This window comes from Heterocephalus glaber, unplaced genomic scaffold, assembly GCF_053883595.1.
Source record: "Heterocephalus glaber isolate CG9 unplaced genomic scaffold, H.glaber_assembly_v1.0 deba00001463, whole genome shotgun sequence".
NCBI classification, from domain to species: domain Eukaryota; kingdom Metazoa; phylum Chordata; class Mammalia; order Rodentia; family Bathyergidae; genus Heterocephalus; species Heterocephalus glaber.
The window spans coordinates 5899834-5923939 of record NW_028258310.1 but is presented as its reverse complement, the minus strand read 5'-3'; the positions used below and the strand labels follow the sequence as shown (position 1 = coordinate 5923939).

Genomic DNA, 24106 nt, shown 5'->3' with positions numbered 1-24106 from the left:
CTTTTCACTTTGTGATGAGTGACATGCTTTTAATAAGGAAGGAAAAAGAATTACAAGAATGCAGAAAAATTCATTTGAAATGAAGTTAAAATCCATTTCTCATAGTTCTTGTGATTCCTTAATATATAAGAAATAATTGGATCAAGTGATTTGTGGAATATTTATGTAAAAATGCTGAAAGATTTACTGAGCTTTGTTATATCAGAATAGTATTACTTGTGTTGCTGGTAAAGCATCAGCTTTTATGGTTTCATTACATTTTATTTTGGGTACCAGGAATCAAACTCGGGACCTTGAGCTTGCGAGGCAGGCGGCAGCACCACTGAGCTAAATCCCTAGCCCATTTCATTACTTTTTTAAAGATAAGTGATTAACATATTTCATTTCCGTACTCCCTCCCTTGGTTTTATGCCTTATTCTTGATGATGTGGAGACTACTGGCTTCAGAAACTGTCTTCAGTTCCAGGCCTGGCTTTATCATTTGCTAGCTTTGCTACCTTGGGAAAGCCACTGAGCTCATCTCTCTGTAGGAAAAAACCCATACTTCACAGGACTTGGTGTAAGGACTAACTACTTGCTTTTATAGCCTAAACATAGTATACTTGTTAAAACAACAAAAACTCCAAAAAGGTTAATTCCTTCCCTTACTTCATTTAAAGTATGCACAAATGAAGAAAATATATATTGTGCATTTGGTCAGACTGGATTATGATTACATGAAATCATATATATTACAAAGTTCAATTTCTGGATCCCTTGGAGAGGTACAAACACAAGGAACAATTTAGCTGATTTAATTTTTGATTCAAGTTTCTACTTCAAGGGCAGCTAACTAATTGAATGTAAAAAAAATTAAACATTGGCTCAATCTAGCTCCATTTAAGCTGTGTGACCCAGGTTGCTGATTTACATCTCTCTGAACCAAGTTCTTTTTCCAAAACTTGAAAAAAGTACCTATCTTGCAGAGCTTTTGTGAATTAGTGCCTGGCACAACAAGCATTCAATAAATGGGACTTAATCATGCTTGTTCTAATCCAAAACTATGAACATCAAGGCCAGTCAAAGCTACTGGCCTTTTACTGTCACTAAAAATTTCTGTTCAAGCACCTACTGTATAGGTTTGGCTTACAAATGATCTTCAGCAGGAATACTGTTATGTGGCCACTAACTCTGATAAGCCACAGTATTTTTCCACATATTAGATATATACATAAAAATTAAATAGGACACCATCTATAGGGCCAACTGTCTGGAGGATTCTTGATGACAGGGGCTCAGAGGCAGTTAAAGTAGTTTTCCCAACAAAACTAATAATCAATATTATGAATTATTATGATAACTAAATTACCTTCTTTTAAAAATCATTCCTGAGTTAAACATAAGGACATTTAATTAAAACTAAGTATAACCAAAGCATCATTTTAAACATCAACAATGAATAAAATAAAGTTAATATAAAGCAGTACTAACACATATTTACAATTAAAATTAGCTGGGGATTTAGCTCAGTGGTTTTGCCACCTGCTACGCAAGCACAAGGACCCGAGTTCGATCCTCAGTACCAAAAAAAAAAAAAAAATCGGTAATGATATTAATAGTTGATATTATTATCCCTACAAAATTGACTTAGAGGAGTTTCCAAAACTTATTTAATGATAACTAAGAAAAAGATGAATTAATAATGCTGAAAAGTAAGACTTACTGCAAAAAGATAAGAGGAATTTCTACTGATTACATGACCAATGGAAATCAACTGAGAATTATGATTTAGTGGCTTGATACTGATGCATATTTTAAAAACATATGGCAGGTACAGTTCTAACATATGTACATACTGATATAAGGAGCCATGCCAGGGTCCAGTGTTGTAATCATGCTTTCTACTGAATGTTTTGTCTTATCAAGCACAGATTTCACCATAGGATTTCCAGCCACACCCTGCAAAAAACAAGTTAATATATTGTATAAATCAGCAAAGAACACTGTGGTCTTCATGATTATGAAAGAAACAACTTCTTTCTTTTATTTATTTTTTAAGTTTCTAATGTACCCCAGACCAGTAAAGATAAAACCAAAGTAAAGTCAGGGCAATGTTAAATTGCTCTTTGTTTTCTACATTTCTCAATTTCTCTTCCTATCCCTTCACTGACCCACTGCAGTGTACAGGCCAGCAGATGGTAAACTATGTGCAGACCACACTTTATGATATTTTGTAGATACATGTATGCTTATGTTTACTTCATTTATAAATATATTTACATATTTAATTTTTATCTAAAAGATTACCTTTCAGGGTCTCAAAGACTAGAATCAGATGTTTAAGTCCAAGTTTTAGTAAAAATCTTCTCATCTTTACTCCCCTGAACTGTTCCTACTACCTTAACAGAACACTGTACTATGTTCTCCCACAGTTTTTCTTCCTACTTCTTATTTTTTCATTTTGTTTATTTCCAAACTCCCAAACTCTCACTTATTAGCCAGACCTCTTTCTCCAAATCCTTAAACCCACAAAATTGGAGAGAGGAACTGTGTCTGGGTCTCTCTTGCACTGAGAGAAGTGGCTCCTGACCCCATATCTGATGACAGTCAGATTCCCCTTTCAACCTATCAGTAAACCAAGGCAATTCAGTACGAGATAATGAGTTCCTAAGACTACTGACCAACTCTATGCTAAAACTCAGAAGTTAATACTATTACTAGACCTGGAGAGCTAACTGGGCATCAGAACCAATAAGGTGACACACAGACACCTGCTCATAACAAGTGAAAAAAAAAAGAGCTGTAGTCATTATACAAAGAAAACTTTTAAAAGTACAGAGAGACATAAAACTGCAAGCTTAGAAAAATGTCACATTCCTGAAACATGAAGCTCAAATAATATAAATCAGTTAACCATTTAACAATTTGAAAATACGTTTAATGTATATCCAATGAAATTGCAAACAATCTCTCAGCAGAATATTGGAAGGATTTTGGCAAAATGATTCCAAAATTCACTGAGAAATGTGGGAAAAGACCAACAAAGATGTTGAAGAGAAATCAGAAGTTTATACAACTAAATACTGACACATTTTTACAAACACAGAATTGTAGCTTACTTGTCACTGACACTACCCAGGCACACCTCGGCACAAGGCAGACTTTCAATACGGAGTATAATAAAGGAGCCAGGATTACATAAAACAGTGTGCTACTACTGCACAGAGGCAGAGAACAGAGGGACAGAGTACAAAGCCCAGGAACTACTGTCAACATATAATTTAGTAACTAAGATAAAGGTGACATAGCAAATTACTGGGATTAGAACACCGAAACAATGTCTACAGCCACACCACCCTGAACGTGCCCGATCTCGCCAGAACACTGAAACAGTCCATTACGGAGTTGGAAAATAAGTTTGATTTCTACCTTACACAATGCAGTGAAGAATATCAGCTATATTAAACTGTTAAGTATAAAAAATGAAATAATAGAATTAGAAGATATCAAGGAGAAATATCTATCATATACTGTTAGTAGGAAAAGGTCTTTTCTAGCATAAAAACAAAGAAATTGAAAAGAGAAAATTTAAGAAGTGTTGTGTTAAAAAAGCACAGTAAATAAAATAAAAATGCAAAAAACCAACATATAATAACATACAGCAAAATATTCTTATATTAAGAACTCTTAAAAATTCCTTAAGAAAATCATCCCAATTTTAAACTAAAGAACATAAACAAAAAATAAAAAAATAAAAAAATAAAAAAAAAAGAACATAAAGAATTCACAGAAAAAATATACAAATGGCTAAAAATCTCATGAAGAGTTTAAATTCAGTGCAAAGAAATGTAAATTGAGGTTCTATAATTGCCCATCACACAATATTGTATTTCAAATTAATAGCAAGAATTAATTCTGATGCACTAGAGATACCTATAAAGATTTATATACAAGAGTACCCCTCATAGTTTTATTAATAAGAATTACCATTGGAACAAATCATTATGCAATCTGGTCACTATAGTTAGTAACAATATATTGTAGTCTTGAAAGTTGCTGAGAATAGATTTCAAGTCTTTCACCCCCCAAAACAATGAGGTAATACATGTTAATTAGCTCAATTTAGCCATCCCACATGTCTACACCTTTTAAAACATCATACTGCACATGATAAATCCATACAATGTTTACTTCTCAATTAAAATAAATTTTAAAATTCACAATTAGAAAATGCCAATAGTGGATTAGTAAAATAAAACAAGGAAAATAAATGCAGTATCATGTATGGCAAAGTAGCCATAAAAAAATATACTTCTTGTCAGGTGTGGAGGCACACATCTGCAATACCAGCACTCTGCGAGGCTGAGGCAGGAAGGAGGAATGCAAGTTCAAGCCACCCTGGGAAATTTAGCAACTCAGACTCTTTCTCAAAATAAAAATTAAAAAAGAGTTTGGGGTGAGTCCTATATTCAACCCTCAGTACTGAAAATAAAAATGCATTCCTAAATATATGTCCAGGAAGATGTTTATATCTGCAAGGTAAAGACCAACAAAAGACACAAAAAAATGCCCCCATGTCATTGTTCCAATTTATTTTTATTAAGAGAATAGGTACAGGGGCCGGGGATTTAGCTCAGTGGTTTCGCAGCCTGCTGTGTAAGCGCAAGGACCCGAGTTCGATCCCTGGTACCAAAAATAAGAGAATAGGTACAGCTACACAGGTACAGACAAACAATGGGAGCAATAAAAGTAAACTAACAGAATTTTTATTCTTTCGTTATGTCATTTTCTATTTTCAAAAATGTTTTTTGATGAATATCTATTATTTCGTAATAAAAAGAAAACAATTTAAAAACTAAATATTCTATACCTTACCTTAATAAAACCCCATATTCCACCAGCAGATGCTTCATCGTGAACTCTACTGATCCTAGGGTCCTCCTGCTCCTCTGGGAAAGTAATGGCCGATGTGGTGCCAGTGCCCGGTGCCACAGATGTCAGGCTGGCTTGCTGAGTAAGGGGAGTTGGCAAAACACCTAGCAATGACCAAAGAGTGTAACTTATTCCATAAGCTTTTTACATAAAAAGATATAGGATATGAGCAGCATAAAACTTTAACAATGTAACTACACATACTCAAGTATTTAAAAACTGAGTTAGAAACTCAAAATCACCCAAACCTTTTATAAACCAAATTAAACAGAATTCCAAAAAATAAATTTCTTTCTCTTGACACAGAATTGCACCAACTGTCATGATAAAAGATACATATACATATATGTATATATGTAACTAGAGAAAAGTTCTCATGTTGTCCTATCTAGCAGTTGAAAGCAAACAGCTATAGTTAATCCAAAAAATAAATGGGCACCTAAGGCTGTCATAAAAAGGAACATAACAATCACTATGTATACTGCATACATTTCATTTTAACTTGGAAAGAATATTCACAGAAATGAACTAGTTTCACCAACTTCTGGCACAAATGAGCTTTTATCTGGTTTTGAATTTTTACCTGACTGAACAAAAAACTATTCCCTGGACCAGTCAGTCAGTCCTGATAATTTTTAAAGAAGAGCTTTTAACTCTCAAACTTCACTCTGACGTTTCTCTGTAAATGCACAAAATTTTGGACAAAATTTGGATAAAATTTTGGAATTCTTTCTGACATTTCATATATTAATAATCAAGTTGTTTTTGTTTTCAGTGCTAGGGACTGACCCTGGACTTCCTGCATGCTAGACAAGCAATACTCCCTGCATCATATACAAAGTTACAACAACGTTTTGTTTGTTTGTTTGTTTGCTATACTGTGGATTAACCCAGGATTTTGGCACTGAGCTACATCCTCTGCCCTTTTTATTTAGAGTTTATTAAGACAAGTTCTCAAGTTACCCAGGCTGGGTTCAACTTGTGATCCTCCTGCCTCAGCTTCCCAGAGTGCTGGAATTACAGGCATGCAACACAACATCTGGATTATTTTTTATAATTTAAATGAGAAAAACATGAGAAGAGGAAACTATACTCAATAGAAACAAAAACTTGTCCACACAGAAACCTGTACATAATAGTTCACAGCAGCATTATCCAAATGGCCAAAAAGTAGAAATATAATTATCACCTGAACTGAATTTTAAAAAGGGGGTATTTTCTCATAATGGAGTATTATTCAGTCATGAAATGAAGTACAAACTCAAGCTACAACATAGATAAACTCTGAAAATGTCTGAAGTGAAATGAATGACCACCACAAAAGATCACATGGCATGACTCCACTTATATGAAATGCCCAGGATAAGCAGATCCATAGACGAATCCATAGATTAGTGGTTGCCTAGAACTGTGAGGACTGCAGAATATAGGGGTGAAATAGGCACAGGGTTTCTTTTCAAGGTAATGAAAAGATATAAAATTGATTGTAGCAATGGCTACACAACTCTATATACGAAAACCACTGAACTGTGCACTGTGAATTATATTCAATAAAGCTATAAATAAACTAAAACAACATTTAATCTAGCCATATATTTCAAAGCATCACTAAAAGAGAATTACCTGTCACTGGAGGTGCAGAAAATGACAGCATCAGTGGCGTCTGGGGTGCTCTTCCTGCATGTCCTCGTGTAATGTCATAGGATGTCCCAACAGAGAAGCCTGATATAGGAGGACGGGGAGGAGGTGCAGACAAAAGAGCACTTGGGGCAGAGGGTGCAGGCGGGAAGTGGGATGAAGGCGGGTCACTGAAGGTCGCAACAGTTGTTGAAGGAAGTGGAGGAGCTGCAGAAGCACAAAGTGGTGGGACAGGAGGAGTCCCTGAGAGAGGCACAAAAGGCAGCGGTGCTGATGGCTGCACAGGAGGATGGGAAGGCTGAGGAGTAGAATACACATGTGGTGGCAAGGGCTCCACAGTGGACACATTTGGAGAAGAGAAAGAACTGGCTGTACCTAGAAAATGTGGAGATGATAAAGAGACTAAATTGAAAATTTATGTATATATGTAACTAGAGAAGTTTTCATATTGTTTTCAAATTCACATTATTCTCTAATACAAAGATTTTTAATTTAATACATCATTTCCCAAGAATGATTTCTAAATATATAATTTAAAATATACAACAAATATGATTGAATGCAAAAAATTTTCAACTCCCAGAAGTAAAAGCAGCAGCAGTATGTTATTAAATTATGGCACTGTTCAACAGTAGATCTTTTTTTGTTGTTGTTCATTTGTTTGAGTGTGTTTTTAATAAAATAAAGCCATTTTGCAGGTTCAAAAGGATTAATCATGACACAGTTATAAAATATCAAAGATAACATACACTTTTAAGAATAATTTGTCATTGATTTAAAGTCAATATGAATAGAAAGAACAAAAATCTACCTAAAGCAAAACAATGATATTTTCTTACTTTTAATAAATGAGACTATTTCTTTGTATTCTTTAAATAAAATGTCTATTTTCCTTTACCTGGACAAAGATTAAAGAAGTTTTACTATATGCATCCTGCTTTTAATTGACAGAAAAGGTAACAGTATCTTCATTAGTCCTGATGAATAACAGTAGGTGTTGGGACAACCACCAGTACCTGGGGTTGAAGCCATGGCAGTGGGGGCCATTCCTGTGGGATTCAGAGGAGGAGTCCCAGGGGGTGTGGTCTCTATTCCACTCTCTTCCATCATTTTTCTTCAGTTATGGGATACTGTGAAAACATAAAAATGTAGTAAGTTTTACATAGTAATCAAAATTGCATTTTTAAAGCATACATAATTAAGAAAAAATTAAGAGTAATCATCAAGAGACAGATACCTGCCTTTGCTATTTTGAATGCAACTTATTTCCAAATGAAGGGCTTATCAAAATTCTTAAAACAGTTTATGAGGATATGTAATATGCAAACAATATGCCATTTTCATATATACTCTTTACTTTAGGAAATAATTTTATTTGACTGTATTTAATACTCCAACATATTTCAATTGCCAGTAAACTGCCAATTTGATTTCTGTCACATGAATTTCAGTCATGATCATGTTTAAAATGAAAATAAAACATTAAATGTAGTTTTGAAACCCTCTTCCTTCATAAAGTATTCTACGTGAGCTACTCCTATTAACAGAAAAATTTTGAATGTGTTTGACTTGATAAATGCATTAACCTGTTCCCTCATAGAGCATTCTGTGTGGGCTACACTTATTAACATTTTTTAAAAAGTCAAAATGAGCAAAACTTGATAAATGCATTAATTTCAAGTCTCTCTAGTTCATTTTTTTTTTTTGGGTACCGGGGATTGAACTCTGGTCCTTGTGCTTGTGAGGCAAGTGGCAGAACCACTGAGCTAAATCCCCGGCCCTAGTTCACATTTTAAAGTACACTTGGTAACAGATAAATTATACACCTCGGGTTCTAAAAAAGTGCATACACATGTGTGTCTGTCCACACACATACACAAGCATACTACTAGACAGGAAGGTCCTGATAGGTAATAATGGGTTACAAAACATAAGAAACTCCCTTAAATATTATAAATCAGTTTGTCTCAAGTAAAAAGCTCTAAATGTGCCAAATTTGTTTTTGATATTTGTACTCATTTAACAAATACTCAGAGAGGGTCCACTGTTCACCAGCCATCATCTACCCTGCTGTCTCTAGAAACACAACAGCAAGCAAAACAAACAACAGACTTATAGTCCAGTACAATCAAGTAACACCAATAGAAAACGATACCAACACAATACCAATAGACAGCTGTAGTCTGAATTGGGTGCACTGAGTAAGAGCACAGTTTGACTGGAACATGAGTCTTACTGAGAGGTCAGGAAAGGGCTTTCCCAAAGATGCCACAGATAAACTGAGATCTGAAGGAGAAACGGAACTTAAATAGGGCAAGAGAAAGGGATAAAGAAGGCAACTTCCAAAAAAAAGTGAACATACAACAGGTGTAAGTGCCGTGCAACATATGAATGCTACTGCTGCAGTATTATTCCAGTAGTATTAGGAACAAGGTACATTTCAAGAAACCCTGCATGGCAAGAAACAGAAAAGAACAGGACTGAAGAGATAGGCAGGAGCCCAGATCACACTGGGCCTTATCGGTCAGGTTCAGGAACTCATGAGTGAGTGTGTGTGAGTGTGTGTGTGTGTGTGTGTGTGTGTGTGTGTAACAACAGAAAGTCACTGTAAGGCATTCAAGCTGGAGGTGGCATATTTAATTTTTGTTCTAACTTTTCTGAAATTTTAAATTTACAAGAAAACATAAAAATTCTTCAGTATCCCAAATCTAGGCTCTCTGAATGAGATAGCATGTCATGTGCTGATAGTACAATGAGTAAACCCAGGAAAAGGACACTGGTACAATACTGTTAACTAATCTACAGACCTTAACTGAACTTCACCAGTTTTTGTATTTACTCATGTGTGTGCACGTATATAGTTCTATGATGTTACAACATATACATAGGCTCTCATCATCACCAGCACAATTAGGATACACAACTGTTTCATCACTTCAAAAAACTCCCTCACACTGATCCTCCTACCAACTAGAAGCCAGGGCAACCACTGATCCAGTCTCTCACACTTTCTCATTCCATGAGATCACTCCATTATCTTAAAAGAAACCTTTTAAGATGAGCTTGTTTTCAATCAGCATATGCCTTTGAGATTCATCCAAGATGTTGAAAGCTCTCTTTTATTGTTGAATAGTATTCTGTTGTACAGATTTACCTGCTGAATAACATTTAGGCTGATATTAGTTACTGACAAGTCATATTTGTGTTCTGAAGATTTCTTTGATCAAAGTAAGTAGACTGGGCCATCATAAAGGCACCGTGTGATGCAGAGAGCTCATTAAAAGAGCTCCAGAAATAGCTAAAATTAACAACCTAGTGATTCTCTCAAAGTGCAGAGGGTGATTATGCCTCCCATCGACTCCTTCAGTAGCAGTCTAGAGACACTTTTGATAGTCACAATTAGAAGGTTACTGCTGTTTATCTACTAGATAGAACCAAGGGCTATTGCTAAAAATCCATCAATGCACATCATACTCACAATTACTTAACCCCAAATGTCATTAGCACCAAGCTGAAAAACTAATGTAGAAAAGAGTGAAAATGGTGGAGTCAGAGAAAAGATTTTTAAAATGCTCGTGTGGTAAAACTCAGTGACCAGATATGGAGGCAGGGAAGAAAGGGGAATGGTTTGAACAATCAGATAGATAATAGTGCCATTCACTAAGAAGGTAATGTATCAAGCAGTCAAGGTGCTGGACGCTGTCTTGGGGGATGGTCAGAAAGTTGGGGTCATAGTGTTTAGTCTATAGTCTTTGACGAGCTAATTTCAAGCTCCTTGAAACATCCCAGCAGACACACTGAGTTGATTTGGAGCTCCAAAATCACACAAATGTGAGTGTCATCAGTGTACTGATGCTTTCTAAAGTCAAGTTCTGCGATGAGATTATCTGATAAAAAAAATAGGGAGAGAAAAGAGATTATGACTTAAAACCCAATCTAGTTTATTCAGGTAGCAGATCAGCTTGCAGAAAATGAGGTGAGCAGAGATTATGGTATCCAAAAGCCAGTGTGTTTCAAGTTAGGAACAGGCAACAGTATTAAATGCTGCAGGAAGACAGAAAGGGTGCTATCTGAAAGGTATGATGGATTCGCTAAACTAGAGATGAACTTAGAAGTGTTTCCAAGGAAGAAGTATAGAAAGAACACAGAACTGAGACTGAGGAGTGGGAGGTGAGACAAATATGCACAATTTCTTATAAAGCTACTTCTTTTCTTTGCCTCATTTTTTAAATTGGTCATTCATCTTCCTAGCACAGATGCTACCTAACCCTTACACTGGCTAGCGGGTCATATCTAAAGATAATCCTAATCCCTAATGTAAGCACATGCAGCCTCTAAAGGCTTTACTAGTTGAGAAATGGTTAAACTGCAATACTAGAAAAAATTTTGCATGCATAAACATACCTTCTAAAAAGCATAAAATAGCACTTAAGTGTCAGAGTTGGTAAAGCTCTCAGGGACCAAAGAAAAGTATTAATGTATAGAAAGAAAATAATGGTGGATATGGCTTGAAAAACTGAGCCTTGAGTCTTTAGCCAGAGGTGCTCTTCCAGTTTGCTTGTACTTTGATTTTCTGTTCTAAAAAAAAGTGATGGCTACTTGGAAAAAAAGAAACATAAGGGAGCTCTGATGAATTTTAAAGCATTACATACGATCACTGTTGATATTCTGGTGCCACGAGATTGCCTCTACTACTGGACAGTAAGCACTAGACCACAGTATGAATTATCTCTCTGCACTCTCAGCTTTGATCCCAAAATAAACTTCCCTAAATGTTCATTGATTTAAGTAGCAGCTGAACAGGTCTGAAATGCCAAAATGTGTCACGATCGCTGAAAAGTATACGTTATCTCTCAGAGTAACTACTTTGACAAAAACTCTCTTGGACACAAATTCTGCCATCTAGGAAATGGGTTACTCTGCCAATCTGACTGAAACAGATCCCAACACCAAACAAAAAGACGAGAGTACAAAAGTTCTGGGAAGCAGCACTGGGCACTGACGGGATTGTCAAGGAAAATAAGCTCCCTCCCATTACCTGTCCTGGTCAGTTAACTCCAGGGTCTGAGCAACCGAATCCTATTCCAGGAGACAGCGGCCTCCCGCAGGCTATGCCACGTCTCCAGGCCGGCTGGGCCGGGCTCTGGCCTCTCTCCTGGCCAGCGCGCAAGAGGTGGGGCCGAACGTCAGGACCTGGCCTCTGCCACTGCGCAGGAGAGTCCGGAACGAGACTCCAAGACCGCGTGCACCCCGCAATCCGCGGCGAGGCCCGGTCTCCCCAAAACGCGAGTCCTGCCCACAACCCCAGGCTCCCAGCGCGGGCCGGGACCCGCACCCCAGCACCAGTGGCCCACAGTCCCGGAGGCGCCTCTAGGCCACAGCCCCCGCCGCCACCAGACGGACGCTCACCTGGGGTCCAGAGCAAGCGCGTGCGTGGCAGCAAAGTGGAAGACAGGGGACTCGGGCTAGAGCCACAGCTCGGACAGGACCAGACGGAGGCAGCCAGGAGCTGGACTCGCGCGCCCCGCCTCCAAGATGGCCGCCGACGGCCGCCACGTCGCTGCACACGCCCCGCCCAGGGCACCCGAGCCCCGCCCCTCCCTACGCATCTCCCCGCCCAGGTCAGCCGGGCCCCGCCCCCTGAGCCTCACCCTCCCCACAGCAGCTGACCCCGCCCCTCCCAGGACCACTTTGCCCAGTGCGAGCCCCGATTGCACCTGGAAGGAACCTCCCGTTGGGTGCAAAGGGTCTCTACGCAACCGGAGTTCGTTTGCCCGGAGCCCTCTAGAATTGATCTCGGCTAGGGCTCTCCTGTTCACTCAGCAGCACGCCCAGAGTGGCACTCTTACTAACAGATGTAACTCGCACAGCCGCCCACTGGGTCATCCCTCCCACAGGACCTCGCAGGGATTTAGCCTAATATTTTCAAAGATTTGCAAGAGAATGATAGGGGGACTGGGGCAAGGGTGGAAATTACTGATGATTTTTCTTCAAGTGTATGTATTGCAAATTTTTTGCAGATTCAGAAATAGATAAAGATCAGTTTTCTAATCTTTTTATTCTATCCTAAAGCAGTACCTGAATCAATTAGTGTCTGATAATGTACATTACATAAATCATTGAATGGAGTGCAATCTAGGCATTTAAAATTGGAATATCCCTCCTTGGTGTCTTTCTGAAAGACTTAAAAGCATCATGCCACAGCGATATATGCACACCCATGTTTATAGCAGCACAATTTGTAGTAGCTAAATCTTGAAAATAGCCGAGATGCTCATCATCAGATGGATGGATAAAGAAGATGTGGTTTTTATATACAGTAGAGTAGTACTCTGCCATTATGAAGGATAAACTTGAGACATTTTTAGGTAAATGACTGCACTGTGAGACCATATTTTATGTGAAATAAACTGGACGCACGTTTAAATATCACTTTGTTTCTCCTGTGTGAGAAACCGAAAGCACAAATAAAGACCAAAATGGATGGTAGCTATTGGGAAGTAGGAAGAAAATGTTCAAATGGGAAGAGAAACAAGAGAGGAGGGAGGGAGAAAGGAAGGAAGCAAAAAGGAAGAAAAAGAGAATGGACGGAAAAATGGAAACAGCTTTTATAAATAAGGATTGAAGAGAGGGGAAGAGAATGAGGAAGAATGGAATCAAGATATATTACCTGCAGGTATAAATTCCCAATGATGAATGTGATCATTATGTAAAATTAATTACAAAAATAAAGTTAGAAAGCCTGACTTGAGTCTGGAACTGCCCAGAGGGCAATTGTGCAATTGTGTACCCTTGTACAAGTCATTTAATCTTTATTTTCATCTGTAAAATAGAAATATCTGCCATCACTACTCAGACAAGTAGCAAAGTCAGATAAAATAAATTGTATTAAAGCACTTTTTAAACTGCTCAGCATTCAACATATAAAAAATTATACCTTCTGTTGTAGTTCTCAACTTTCCTTCAGAAACATATAGATTAATAGTAACATAGCTCTTGGGGGGGGGGGGCAGGGGAGTACTGAGGTTTGAACCCAGGGCCTTTTCCCCAAGTTACATCTCTAGCCTCTTTTTTTATTTTTTATTTTCAGACAGAATCTCCCTATGTTGCCCAGGTGGGACTCAAATTTAGAATCTTCCTGCCTTACCCTCCCAAGTGCTGAGATTACAGCCTCATGCCATTTGAACTTCAATTTGACAGTGGAAACATTCTAAAAAATACCTCACTAATTGGGGATATTGATCCAAGCACATAATCCCAGCTCTGGGACCCTGAAGCAAGAAAATCCCAAATTCGAGCCTTTGCCTGGGTAGTTTAGAAATTTAGGAAGATCCTGTCTCAAAATTAAAAAAAAAAAAACAACTGCTTTTAAATGCTGGGGATATAGCTTGGTGTGAAGGCCCTGGCTTCAATTCCTAATACTGCTGAATAAATAAACATCACTAAAAAATAATCTGATTTAACAATGCCCTGGACTGCAGATCTGGCTTTGCCTTTGCAGTGGGCTGTTCCCTTTGGTAGTGACTCATCCTAACCACTGAGAATGTGTGTAGGTGGCCTTCTAGATTCCTCCCCAGAAAGTGCTGGTTGGGGCAGTGCTGAAAGTAGATACCATCTCCATCATCCTTGGTTGGCACCCTAATAATAATAAGGCGTGTTGGTTTCTTCCGTCAACAAATACTTACTAGTAGCTGCGGCATGCTGGGCATTGGTGCTAGAAATGCTGCAACAAACAAGACAGACAAGGTCTTGGCACTTAGGTAGTGGACCTTTTCATAGGCTAGAGAAGCTGTAAACAGAAAAATAAACACAATGGAGTGATGTTACATAGCCACTTCAGACAAGAAGAATGGCAGTGCTTCTCTGAAGAGGTGAAATCGAGGCGAGACCTGTCATGACGGCTGTGGTCATCTGGACTGAGGAAGACCATGTTAAGACTGGAAGAGGGATGTGCTTGGCAGGAGGGCAGGACAGCAAGGAAGTGAAAGAGTGGTAAAGAAATAAGGACAGAGGGATTCCAGGGGCTAGGTCACAGTCTTGTGGGGCATGATGAAGCTTCTGGGGTAGTCTCAGGGAAGTGGGAAGCATGTGAAAGGTTCTGAGCAGAGACCTGACAAGATTTCAACTGAACTTCTATTTTAAGTTGCACCCTGATTGCTGTGTGCCTATAGGACACACAAGAACTAAAGAAAAACAACCAATGATGAGAGCACAGTGGCTTAGAGTGACTGGGGGAGGACAAGTGTCACATGGTCTGCATGGGCTTTGAAAAGCGAGCTATCATAATTTATGGAAAGATTTGATATGGGTTGTATTAATTTCTTAAAACTGCCATAATAAATGTCTACAACTAGTAGGCTAAAAACAACAGAAATTTCTTCTTTCATAATTCTGGAAGTCAGAAGTTCAAAATCAAAGTACTGGCAGGGCTCCTCCAAAGGCTTTTAGGGAAAAACCTTTCATACCTCTTCCAGCTTCTAGTGGCTTCTGGTGTCCTTTAACTGGTGCTGAAACAACTTCAGTTTCTACCTTTGTTATCATATGGGCTTCTCTTTGTCCCCTCAGCTGTTTTAAAAATACCAGACATTCCATTTAGGGCCCTGTCCTAATCCAGAATAATCTAATCTCAAGACACTTGAGGGTCTCACAAAGGCCCTATTTCCAAACAAGCTCACATGCATAAGTTCCAGGGGGACATATCTTTGCAGGACCGGGACCACTATTTCATTCACTACATGGACAAAGAGACAGAAAGCAACTAAATAAGTATGATTAAAAGATGGACTTTGAAGGTTTTAATCTTGAATTACATTTACAGTACTTCATGCTTTACTTAGCACTTCTCATTTGAACTTCAAAATAATATTATCATTCCAGAATTACAAATATGGAAAGTAAGGCTCTGAGAATTGTGTGCAGAGCTGGAATTGGAACCCAGAATTTATAGATGGTATACCAACTGCTTGTCTGCAGATTGGACGCTAAGGTAAGATGTGCTCTTAAATGGCAGACGGTGAGCACAGGGAGTCAAGGGACAATTATAACTTGGTAGCAGAACAACTTTTTAAAAAGTTGTTATTGATAACTCATCAAGCCTTTTCTCCTGGGAAGCTCAATACATGGTAGAGTTCATTTGTGAGTTGTGCAGAGCCACACAATATGACAGTGGAATTTTGTTTTCCTTGCTCAAAAACATAGGCAAACAAAACCATTTCCCACTCAAATTGAGATTTTTTGCTAGCTCATATTTAATATATCTGTTCTTACATGCTTTTAAGCCAGTCCTTATGTGACTGATATTCACATGACTATCAAATGCATATTTCCAGGTGAGTGAGAGATGAGGCCGAAACTCTGGGCATCTGCAATTTATCCAGGAGTAAAGGCACAGCTGACTTTGGTTTGAGAGGATGGGTTCTGCTGAGAGCACAGACAAGTTATACAACCACAGGGAAACTTCAACAGATACAATAAGAGTGCTAGTCCAGTCGAAGAAATAGGGGCCCACAACTATGCCAACAAGCAAAGACAGGCTGTGCCTGGCCTCCCCTCCCCACTGTTCACTGGTCTTCACCCTCCTGGCTGACCCCTGATCTCTTCCACTCCACTGTCCCGTGGTCTCCCCTCATCCCACCTCTGACTATCTCCTGCTTTCCTGCCCCTGGTACATTTGTTTCTTTGGCAACTAGGAAAGAGAAGAAGGGTTGTCTCAAACATTGCATGAGACATATTTGTACTGAAAAATTATTCATAACTCATCTGAAACTTAAATTCAAGAGGCAATTAAGCCAGGACTAGATTATGACATTAACTTTGCTACCACATGACTTGTATTAAAATTCTGGTTCTGGCACCTGCTGCTCAATCAACAGCTAATCATGGGAATGTCACTGTTTACATTTCTACACCTGTAAGTGGGACATGTACTCCTATTAATACCTACCTCATAGTTTTCTACTTGAAGATTAAATAATTTAGTATATGTTGAGTGTTTAGAAGAATACCTAACTCATTTTAAACTGAAACAAATTTTATTTAATTGAATCTGAGCTGTAATTTCCAGATCCAACTTTTGTTTGATTGTTTGTTTTCAATTGAAGAAAGCTTAGTGACAAAGGTGAATCCACCTTTCAGTTTGCATGGAGTTCTCTCACTCCAGAGCTATCATCCCAGCCTAAGTATTAAAAGTATCCACTTCGTAATCTACAAAGTATTGCAATTTGACCATAACTCTTGCCCTGCCCTTGTTACAGAGATATTAATTTATCCCTTTTGCACACATGAATTAGAGTGTGACAGTGTTGATATCTGCTCATTGCTCCTCTGCATAATCATTACCAGAACCCATTTTAATCTTCTTTAAAGAACTAACTTATCTTTTACAAAATATGTATGTCTGGAAAGTTCTGTGGCTTTTTTCCCCCCACATAGTAAAATCTTAAAAACTCAACCTACTTTGTTTTCTAGACTCATCTTGTCCTCCAGCTTGTTTCATCTTTCTCGCCCTCGGCCCCAGCTCCAAAGACCTACCTGACCCAAACCTGAATCAATTCCGTTACCTAAAATACACTTTTCCATTTCCATCTTGCTAGTCAGTACCCTCATTTTTCAAGGACCAGTTCAAAAATTTTTCTACTATAAAATTGTTTCACATTGCATTATTATTGGTTGTACATATTTATGTTCCCTACTGATTTCCGAGCTTATTGATGGTAACGTATTGGTTTTAAAATCCCACTACATTCGAATTTTCACATGCATACTCTAAGATCATTTTTGAATGGAGTTAAATTTCCTATTGAGATTCATATGCAGGACACAAATTACTAAAAGTCTTCAGAGACATGTCCTTTTTTTCTTCCCCCAAACTACGTGCACTAAAAATATTCTTATAGGAAACAGAATAAATATGTTTCTGTAGGAAAATCTGAATTTTTTCCTTTGGACAAGCAACCATGCAACTAAAATTAGTTCTTTTCCAAGGAAACACTATTAATATAAAGTAACATATTGCCAAGTGTTATAAGTTGTCTTTTCTAGAGGTCACTGAAAATAAGAAAAGTCTAAGAAACTGTCACAACCAAGAGTAGGCTAAGAAGACAATGGCAACTAAATGTAATGTGGCATGGAAACCGAGATCATCCAAGTGAGAAAAAGAAAAGGCTATTTACTCAGAGCTTGATAGCAAAGGACTGGGCCACCATTGCTTGGTTTGCAGACACTCAAAGGCAGGGACTCTGGGCAGTAGGAAAGCTTCCTAGTGTGGAAAATGAAGGCGCTGGGTTTACCCTGATTGGAGGCTACTTGCACGAGGAAGTTGTTGTTGGGCTGACCAGAAGCAGGACATCCTATGTAGTCGATTAGGGGTATATATTTGACTTTCTTTAATTGGTCTTAAATTGGAAGCTGGAACAAAAATTAGGGAAGTTGTCTGTTATTAGTCAAATCCTGGCCATTTGTGGCCATTGGTATAGGGCTGCAGACTGTGGGTCAGAGTTCTAATTTTACATATGCTTTGGCCATCGTCCACTTGTGTATGCAATCTCCCACTGGTTCCTGCATGAGATCCTAGAACATAAGAAGAACATTAGGTAAAAACTAATAAAACTGAGTAAAAGTATGAACTTTAGATAATAATACTGTAGCGATATTGGTTCATTATTTGCAATGAATGTACCACTCTTATATAAGATGTTATTAATAGGGAAAACTGGGTACAGGATATATGAGAACCTTATACTGTGTTCTCAATTTTTCTGTGACTCCAAAACTACTATAAAATAAATTTATTAAGAAGCACACCTTGGAGTCATCCCTGATTCCTCACTTTCTCTCACACTCCACATCCAGTCAGTTACCAAGTCCTGTCAGCTCTGCTGTGACAACAGATTCACTATTTGACCACTCCCCTTCTGCTACCTGCTCCCACTTTTACCTGGCTCATCTCTCACCTGCAAATCTTCAACAGCTGTGTCACCTCCCACCTGCTCCTGCTCCTGCCTCTCCAGGGTACTTTTCCACAGAGCTTGATATGCCCTACATGGCCCACATCATCCAACCCCAGCATCTCTCTTCCTTCATTGCTTTTTCCTCACTCCCTGTGCTCCACTATGCCACCCTTACTGTCATTTCTCAGACCATCCAGCACACACACACCTTATGCCTCTTACACCTGCTCCCTCTCACTGAATACTGACTGCTTTCTCTTGGAATTCAAGTCCCAGAAAGACTTCTTTGAATGTGCTATTTCCCAGTGACTGATGCTATAGAGTGCTGTTATTCCTTTCCCAATGCCTCATTTCAATTCAGTCAGATAAAAAATATTATTCTAGAGATAATTTAGTTCTTAATTTTCTTCATACACATAAAATTCACTTTAATTATTCTAGTAAATTAAATTGGGCTCAAAAATATGATCTGAAATGAGAGTTAAGAGTCCTCACATAATTTATAGGATAGGTATGTGGTATCATCTGTGGTTTAAATTTCAATATGTCACAACTCCTGGAAACATTCCTAAACATTCACACAACCAACACTTATTTTTTCCCATTAAGTTTATTGGTACATTTTAGGTATAAAATACAGTTACATTCATCATAGGGACCTTTTACCATTACATGAGTATCTTGGTTCTTATTTTTCCCCTCCCCCTGCCCTCCCTTCACCCCCTCCACCTTTCCCTATTTGCAGACTTTGTTTCCATTTTTTTCCTTTTCTCATATTTTTTCTTTTCCCTTCTTTCCTTTCCCCTACGCCTCCCACTTCCCTGCTCCTTTAGACCTTTTCTTCCTATTACACAATATCAACTATACATTTTTAAAATTGCAATATCAAGATCTAGGAGACATTACCACAGATTTTACAGAATTTAAAAGGATATAGAAAGCATATTTCAAAAAATCTGTTTTGAAATAAATTTGACAACTTCTAAGAAGTACCTTGGAAGACAAATTATGGAAACTAACTCTGGAGGAAATATAAAATTTGAATAGCACCTATTAAAGAAAGTATATTCCTAGCTTGAAAACCTACCTATAGGACAACAGCAGGCTCATAAACATTTTAACTGATAAATTATGTCAAATAATTAAAGCAGAAAAAAGAAGGAACACTTCTCCCCTCATTTTAGGAAATCAACATTGTGCTAATATTAAAACTGAATAAAGATAATAGAAGAAAAAAGTATGAACATAGAAATTTGTTTAACAAAACAAATTTTTAGAAGTCAGATCTGGCAGTATGTAGAAAGTAGTTTTATTATAGCGATGACAGTGCTGGTTCAACATTGGGAGATCCACCCCCAAAAGTCATCATTAACAGAGGAAAGGAAAAAGCCATATGATCCTGTCAGTAGTTGGAGAAAAAGTATTGGACTAAATTCTACAGCTGTTCATGGTAAAAGCCATCAGGAGACTAGAAGTAGAACCTTCTCAACAGATCAAAGACATGTACTCCATACTTCCAGCAAAAGTGCCCTATATGAATGGAGAAGATAACATGCTTTCTCCCTAAGGTGGGGAACAAGGGCAGATATGCCTATTCTTCATCTGTCTATTAAACTTTGAAACATAGGCCCAAACCAAAATAGTCTGACAATAAAATGACACAATTAGGATAGCATTGGCAAGGTACAAATAAAATCTTTATATGTAGATGAAATGATCATCTACAGAAAAAATACTAAGAAATCTCTAGGAGCCCCTAGAATTTGTATTTGAGTTTAGCAGGTTTAGAAAACACAAGGTATATGTAAAAATTCAGGTCTATGTATACTTGCTATAAATGAAGAATTGGATATTGAAATTTAAAAGTTATGTAGAAGTACAAAGGACCTAGAAAAGTAAAAAGAAAAAGAGAAAAAGTAACAGTGTTGGAAGACATTTATTACCTAATTTTTAAGATTTCCTCTAAAGCTACAATAATCAAGGCAGTGTTGGTGTAAGGAAAGACATACAGATCATTGGAATAAAACAGAGAATCTAGAAATAGAACCACACATATATGGTCCACTGAGTTTTGAAAGATTATTTAACATTAACATTTTATAGACTATAAACTCAATTCAAGAGCAGAGGAAGAGATAGTGTTTTCAGCAAATGGCACTAGAACACTTGGTATCTGTATGTAAAAAATTAACCTCAACCCTTTATTTCCATACATAAAAATAACTTGAAAGGATCTATGAACCTAAACATGAAAGACTAAAACTATAAAACTGTAAGAAGAAATTATAAGGGAAAATGATTATGAAATTAGGGTAGACAAGAATTTCCTAGGATATAAAAACCATGATGTATAAAAGAAAAAAATTGATAAATGAGATTCCATCAAAATTTAAAACTTTAAATGACATCGTTAAGAAAATGAAAAGTAGTCCTTAAACAGACCATATTTATAATACATATAACCTATGACCAGAATATATAAAGAACTTACAGCTCATTAATAAACAACCCAATTAAAAAGTAGACACAAGAAGATGATAAATAGCCAGTACAGCACAAGGAAAGGTGTGCAACACTAGAATCTGAAAAATACTGATCAGTACAATGACAAGATTGAATTATACACTGATTAGGGAGATGAAGTTAAAAGTTTTAAAACAACAAATGTCAGCTTAGGTGTGAACCAGTTAGAACTTTCTAATACTGCTAATGTGAATGTAAAATGATAAAACCATTTTGGAAAACAATATAGAAATTTCTTGTATTACTGTTAATAACCAGCAGGCCTGTTCTTAAGTTTTCACTTGAGAGGAATGAAAACACATGTTCACAATAGATTTGTACATACAAGTTGAGTATCCCTTATCTGAACTTCTTGGGGCCAGAGTGTTTCATATTTTCATTTGAAATCCACTTGATCTGCAAAGAGGATAGCTACTCCTGTTTTTTTTTTTTTTTTCGGGTTCACATGGAGTATTGTTTTCCACCCTTTAACTTTCAGGCTATGAGTTTCTTTTTGAATTAAATGTGTTTCTTGTATGCAGCATATTGTTGGATTTTGCTTCTTGACCCATTCTGCCAGTCTATTTCTTTTGATTGGTGAATTGAGACCATTAACGTTGATGCTTATAACTGAAATGTATTGACTTGTCATTGCCATGACTTTTTCTGTTTGTTGGATTATCCCCCTTTGCATTTAATTTCTTGTCACACCTGATGGATTCATTCTGCTGGGCTTCCTGGGGTTGTGATCCTCAATGTCTGTTCCTAGGATATTGTCTAAAATTTTTTGGAGTGCTGGTTTGGTATTCATGAAGTTCCTAAGGTGCTCTTTGTCATGAACGTATCTTATTTCTCCATCAATTTGAAAGATAATTTTGCATGGTACATCAATATGGGTTGGAGGCTATTTTCCTTTAGGGCTTGAAATAGGTCACTCCAAGCTCTTCTTGACTTGATGGTTTGTGTTGAGAAGTCTGCTATGATTCTGATGGGCTTTCCTTTGTATGTGATTTGTTTCTCTTCTCTCACTGTTTGTAGAACTCTGTTCTTCTGTTGGGTTTCTGGAATCTTAACAATTATATGCCTATGTGTAGTTTTTTTTGATCAAGGCTGGTTGGAGTCCTCCAGGCCTCACTTATCTGTATGTCAAGTTCTTTTCCCCTGCTGGGGTAGTTTTCTGCCATCACTATTGTGAACAGTTTTTTTTAAGGTCATCTGCACTCTCTCCTGTTTCTTCACTGACTCCAATCAGTCTTATGTTATTCTTCTTTGCATCATCTAGCAGCTGATGGATTGATTTCTCATGGTCCCTTACAATTTTAAAGCAATTTTTCTTTTCCAGGTCACCAATTGCAATCTTATCTTCTATATCTGAGATTCTGTCCTCACATTGGCTCATTCTGCTGTGTAGACTTTCAGTGCAATTTTTTAACCTCCTGGAAATCTGTTTGCATCTGTTTTATGGATTCCATTTGTTTCCTATGTTGGGATACCATCATGTTCCTGCACTCCTCTCTAGATTTATTAATCATGTCTTGCACTATGAGCACAATGTCTGCTGTTATGTGAGAAATTATTTCTGATTTAATTTTTTCCAGATCCTCTTTTGTTGCCAGTTCAGGGAATTCAGGTAGTTGAGTATCAGAGTGGTCCATCTCGTTTCCCTTTGTGGTTGCTGTAGGTGATCTGGAAGTCTTGTTTTGAGTCTTGTTTACATGTCTTCTCACGGGAGGGGGGGTGTGCTGCTGGTGCCTGCGGCTCACCTCCTCTGTGCTGGCAGGCATGCCACAGCAGCCCAGAAGCCTCCTCTTGTGGGCTGGAAGTGGCTCAACTCCTGTGTGCTGGTGGGGGTAGCAAGGTGGTCCAGAAGCCTCCTCTTGAACCAACACTTATTGAATAAAACTCTGTGCTAGTAGCCCTGGACCAATAATAGCCCAGACTAATTCCTTTCCTAAAACAGACCACAGACAATAGAAATATGTATCTACACACAGAAATGAGTATGGGGATGCTGGTACTCTCACAGTAATACACACAGCTGATAGGAAAGAATGTAAATGTGTGGCTTGGTGAAAAGCATGCTACCTTTTTAGTACAGCTTTTGAGAGAAGTGTAATTGCAGCCAGCAATTGAGAGATGGATCTGTGCTGGCTTTGTTATTCCTTGTGTTTGTTCCCTTCCTATTCTTTTGTGGACTAAAGGCCTTCCCTTTTCAGGACACTTTCTTCCCTTGGATCCATGATCATTCACTAATCTGTTCTCTTCCTTTCTGACTACTACTTTTCTCTTACAAAATGTATTATTTTATTTTAGGTCTTGCTGCCTTTTATTTAAGAAATATCTATTTCACATGAATGTCATGAGTAGAACCTTTAGGAACAGCTGGCTCTGCCACATTTTATTCTTGCTGTCCCAAGCCACACACCTATGAGTACCAACACCCAGGTTAACATCATATTCCTATAGTAGAGGAAGGCAGAGCCAGTACATACTTAACAGATGCCACGCGTCCTGCTTGCAAGGGTCATGATGCATCATCCTCTATTGTCCCCACTGCCTCCATCTTTTCTAACAGGCACACCCCTCCCCAACTCTCACTACATTAGTGAAAAAGGATCAGACTCTTGGCACATTGTTTTAAAGACTTCCAATTCCAATGCACATTCCCTACCCATAGGTGGGAGAGAAAAGAAAAGAAAAAAAAAGAAAAGAAAAAGTACACTGAGAACTTTAACAAATTCTGTCTCTCTCTCTCTGTAATTTTTCTCTAGAACTTTTTGTTCCAGTTTCTAATCACCACCTACCAAGCTCACCATCTTCTCAAATGCAGTCAAGAGAAACATAAATTCATCACCTTATTCATGAAATTATTTTCAGATTTTGCCTTTTTCAATTTTATTAATAGTATCATTATTATCCAATTCTATAATCAGAAATAATTCCTGATATCTTTCCCTCCTCTACCAAATATATTCATCAAAACTCCAAGCCTGCAAAAGCTTTCTGTTGCCTCTTGTATCAATGGCTTTCCTATGCCCACTGTTCTGCTACTAATTTAGGCCTATTCTGAACTAGTGACACAGACTTAGACTTCTGCACAGCACCAA

The 24106-nt window shown here is 37.8% G+C and overlaps 1 protein-coding gene across 2 annotated transcripts in view; it reads right to left on the bottom strand.

Moving 5' to 3' along the window:
- Prrc1 (proline rich coiled-coil 1) overlaps nt 1–12098 on the bottom strand; it is a 36505-nt gene extending 24407 nt beyond the window's left edge. Inside the window, exons 1-5 of one of the 2 annotated variants that reach the window (XM_004854446.4) lie at nt 11959–12098; nt 7566–7679; nt 6535–6924; nt 4855–5015; nt 1836–1938 (exon numbers count right to left, since the gene is read on the bottom strand). In XM_004854446.4, the coding sequence (XP_004854503.2) occupies nt 1836–1938; nt 4855–5015; nt 6535–6924; nt 7566–7659 (748 nt within the window). In that variant the 5' untranslated portion in view covers nt 7660–7679; nt 11959–12098. Of the gene's footprint in view, nt 1–1835; nt 1939–4854; nt 5016–6534; nt 6925–7565; nt 7680–11587; nt 11699–11958 lie in introns of those variants that run through there. The other variant, XM_087180558.1, reaches the window with a different exon arrangement.
- Nucleotides 12099–24106: the final 12008 nt, after the last annotated feature.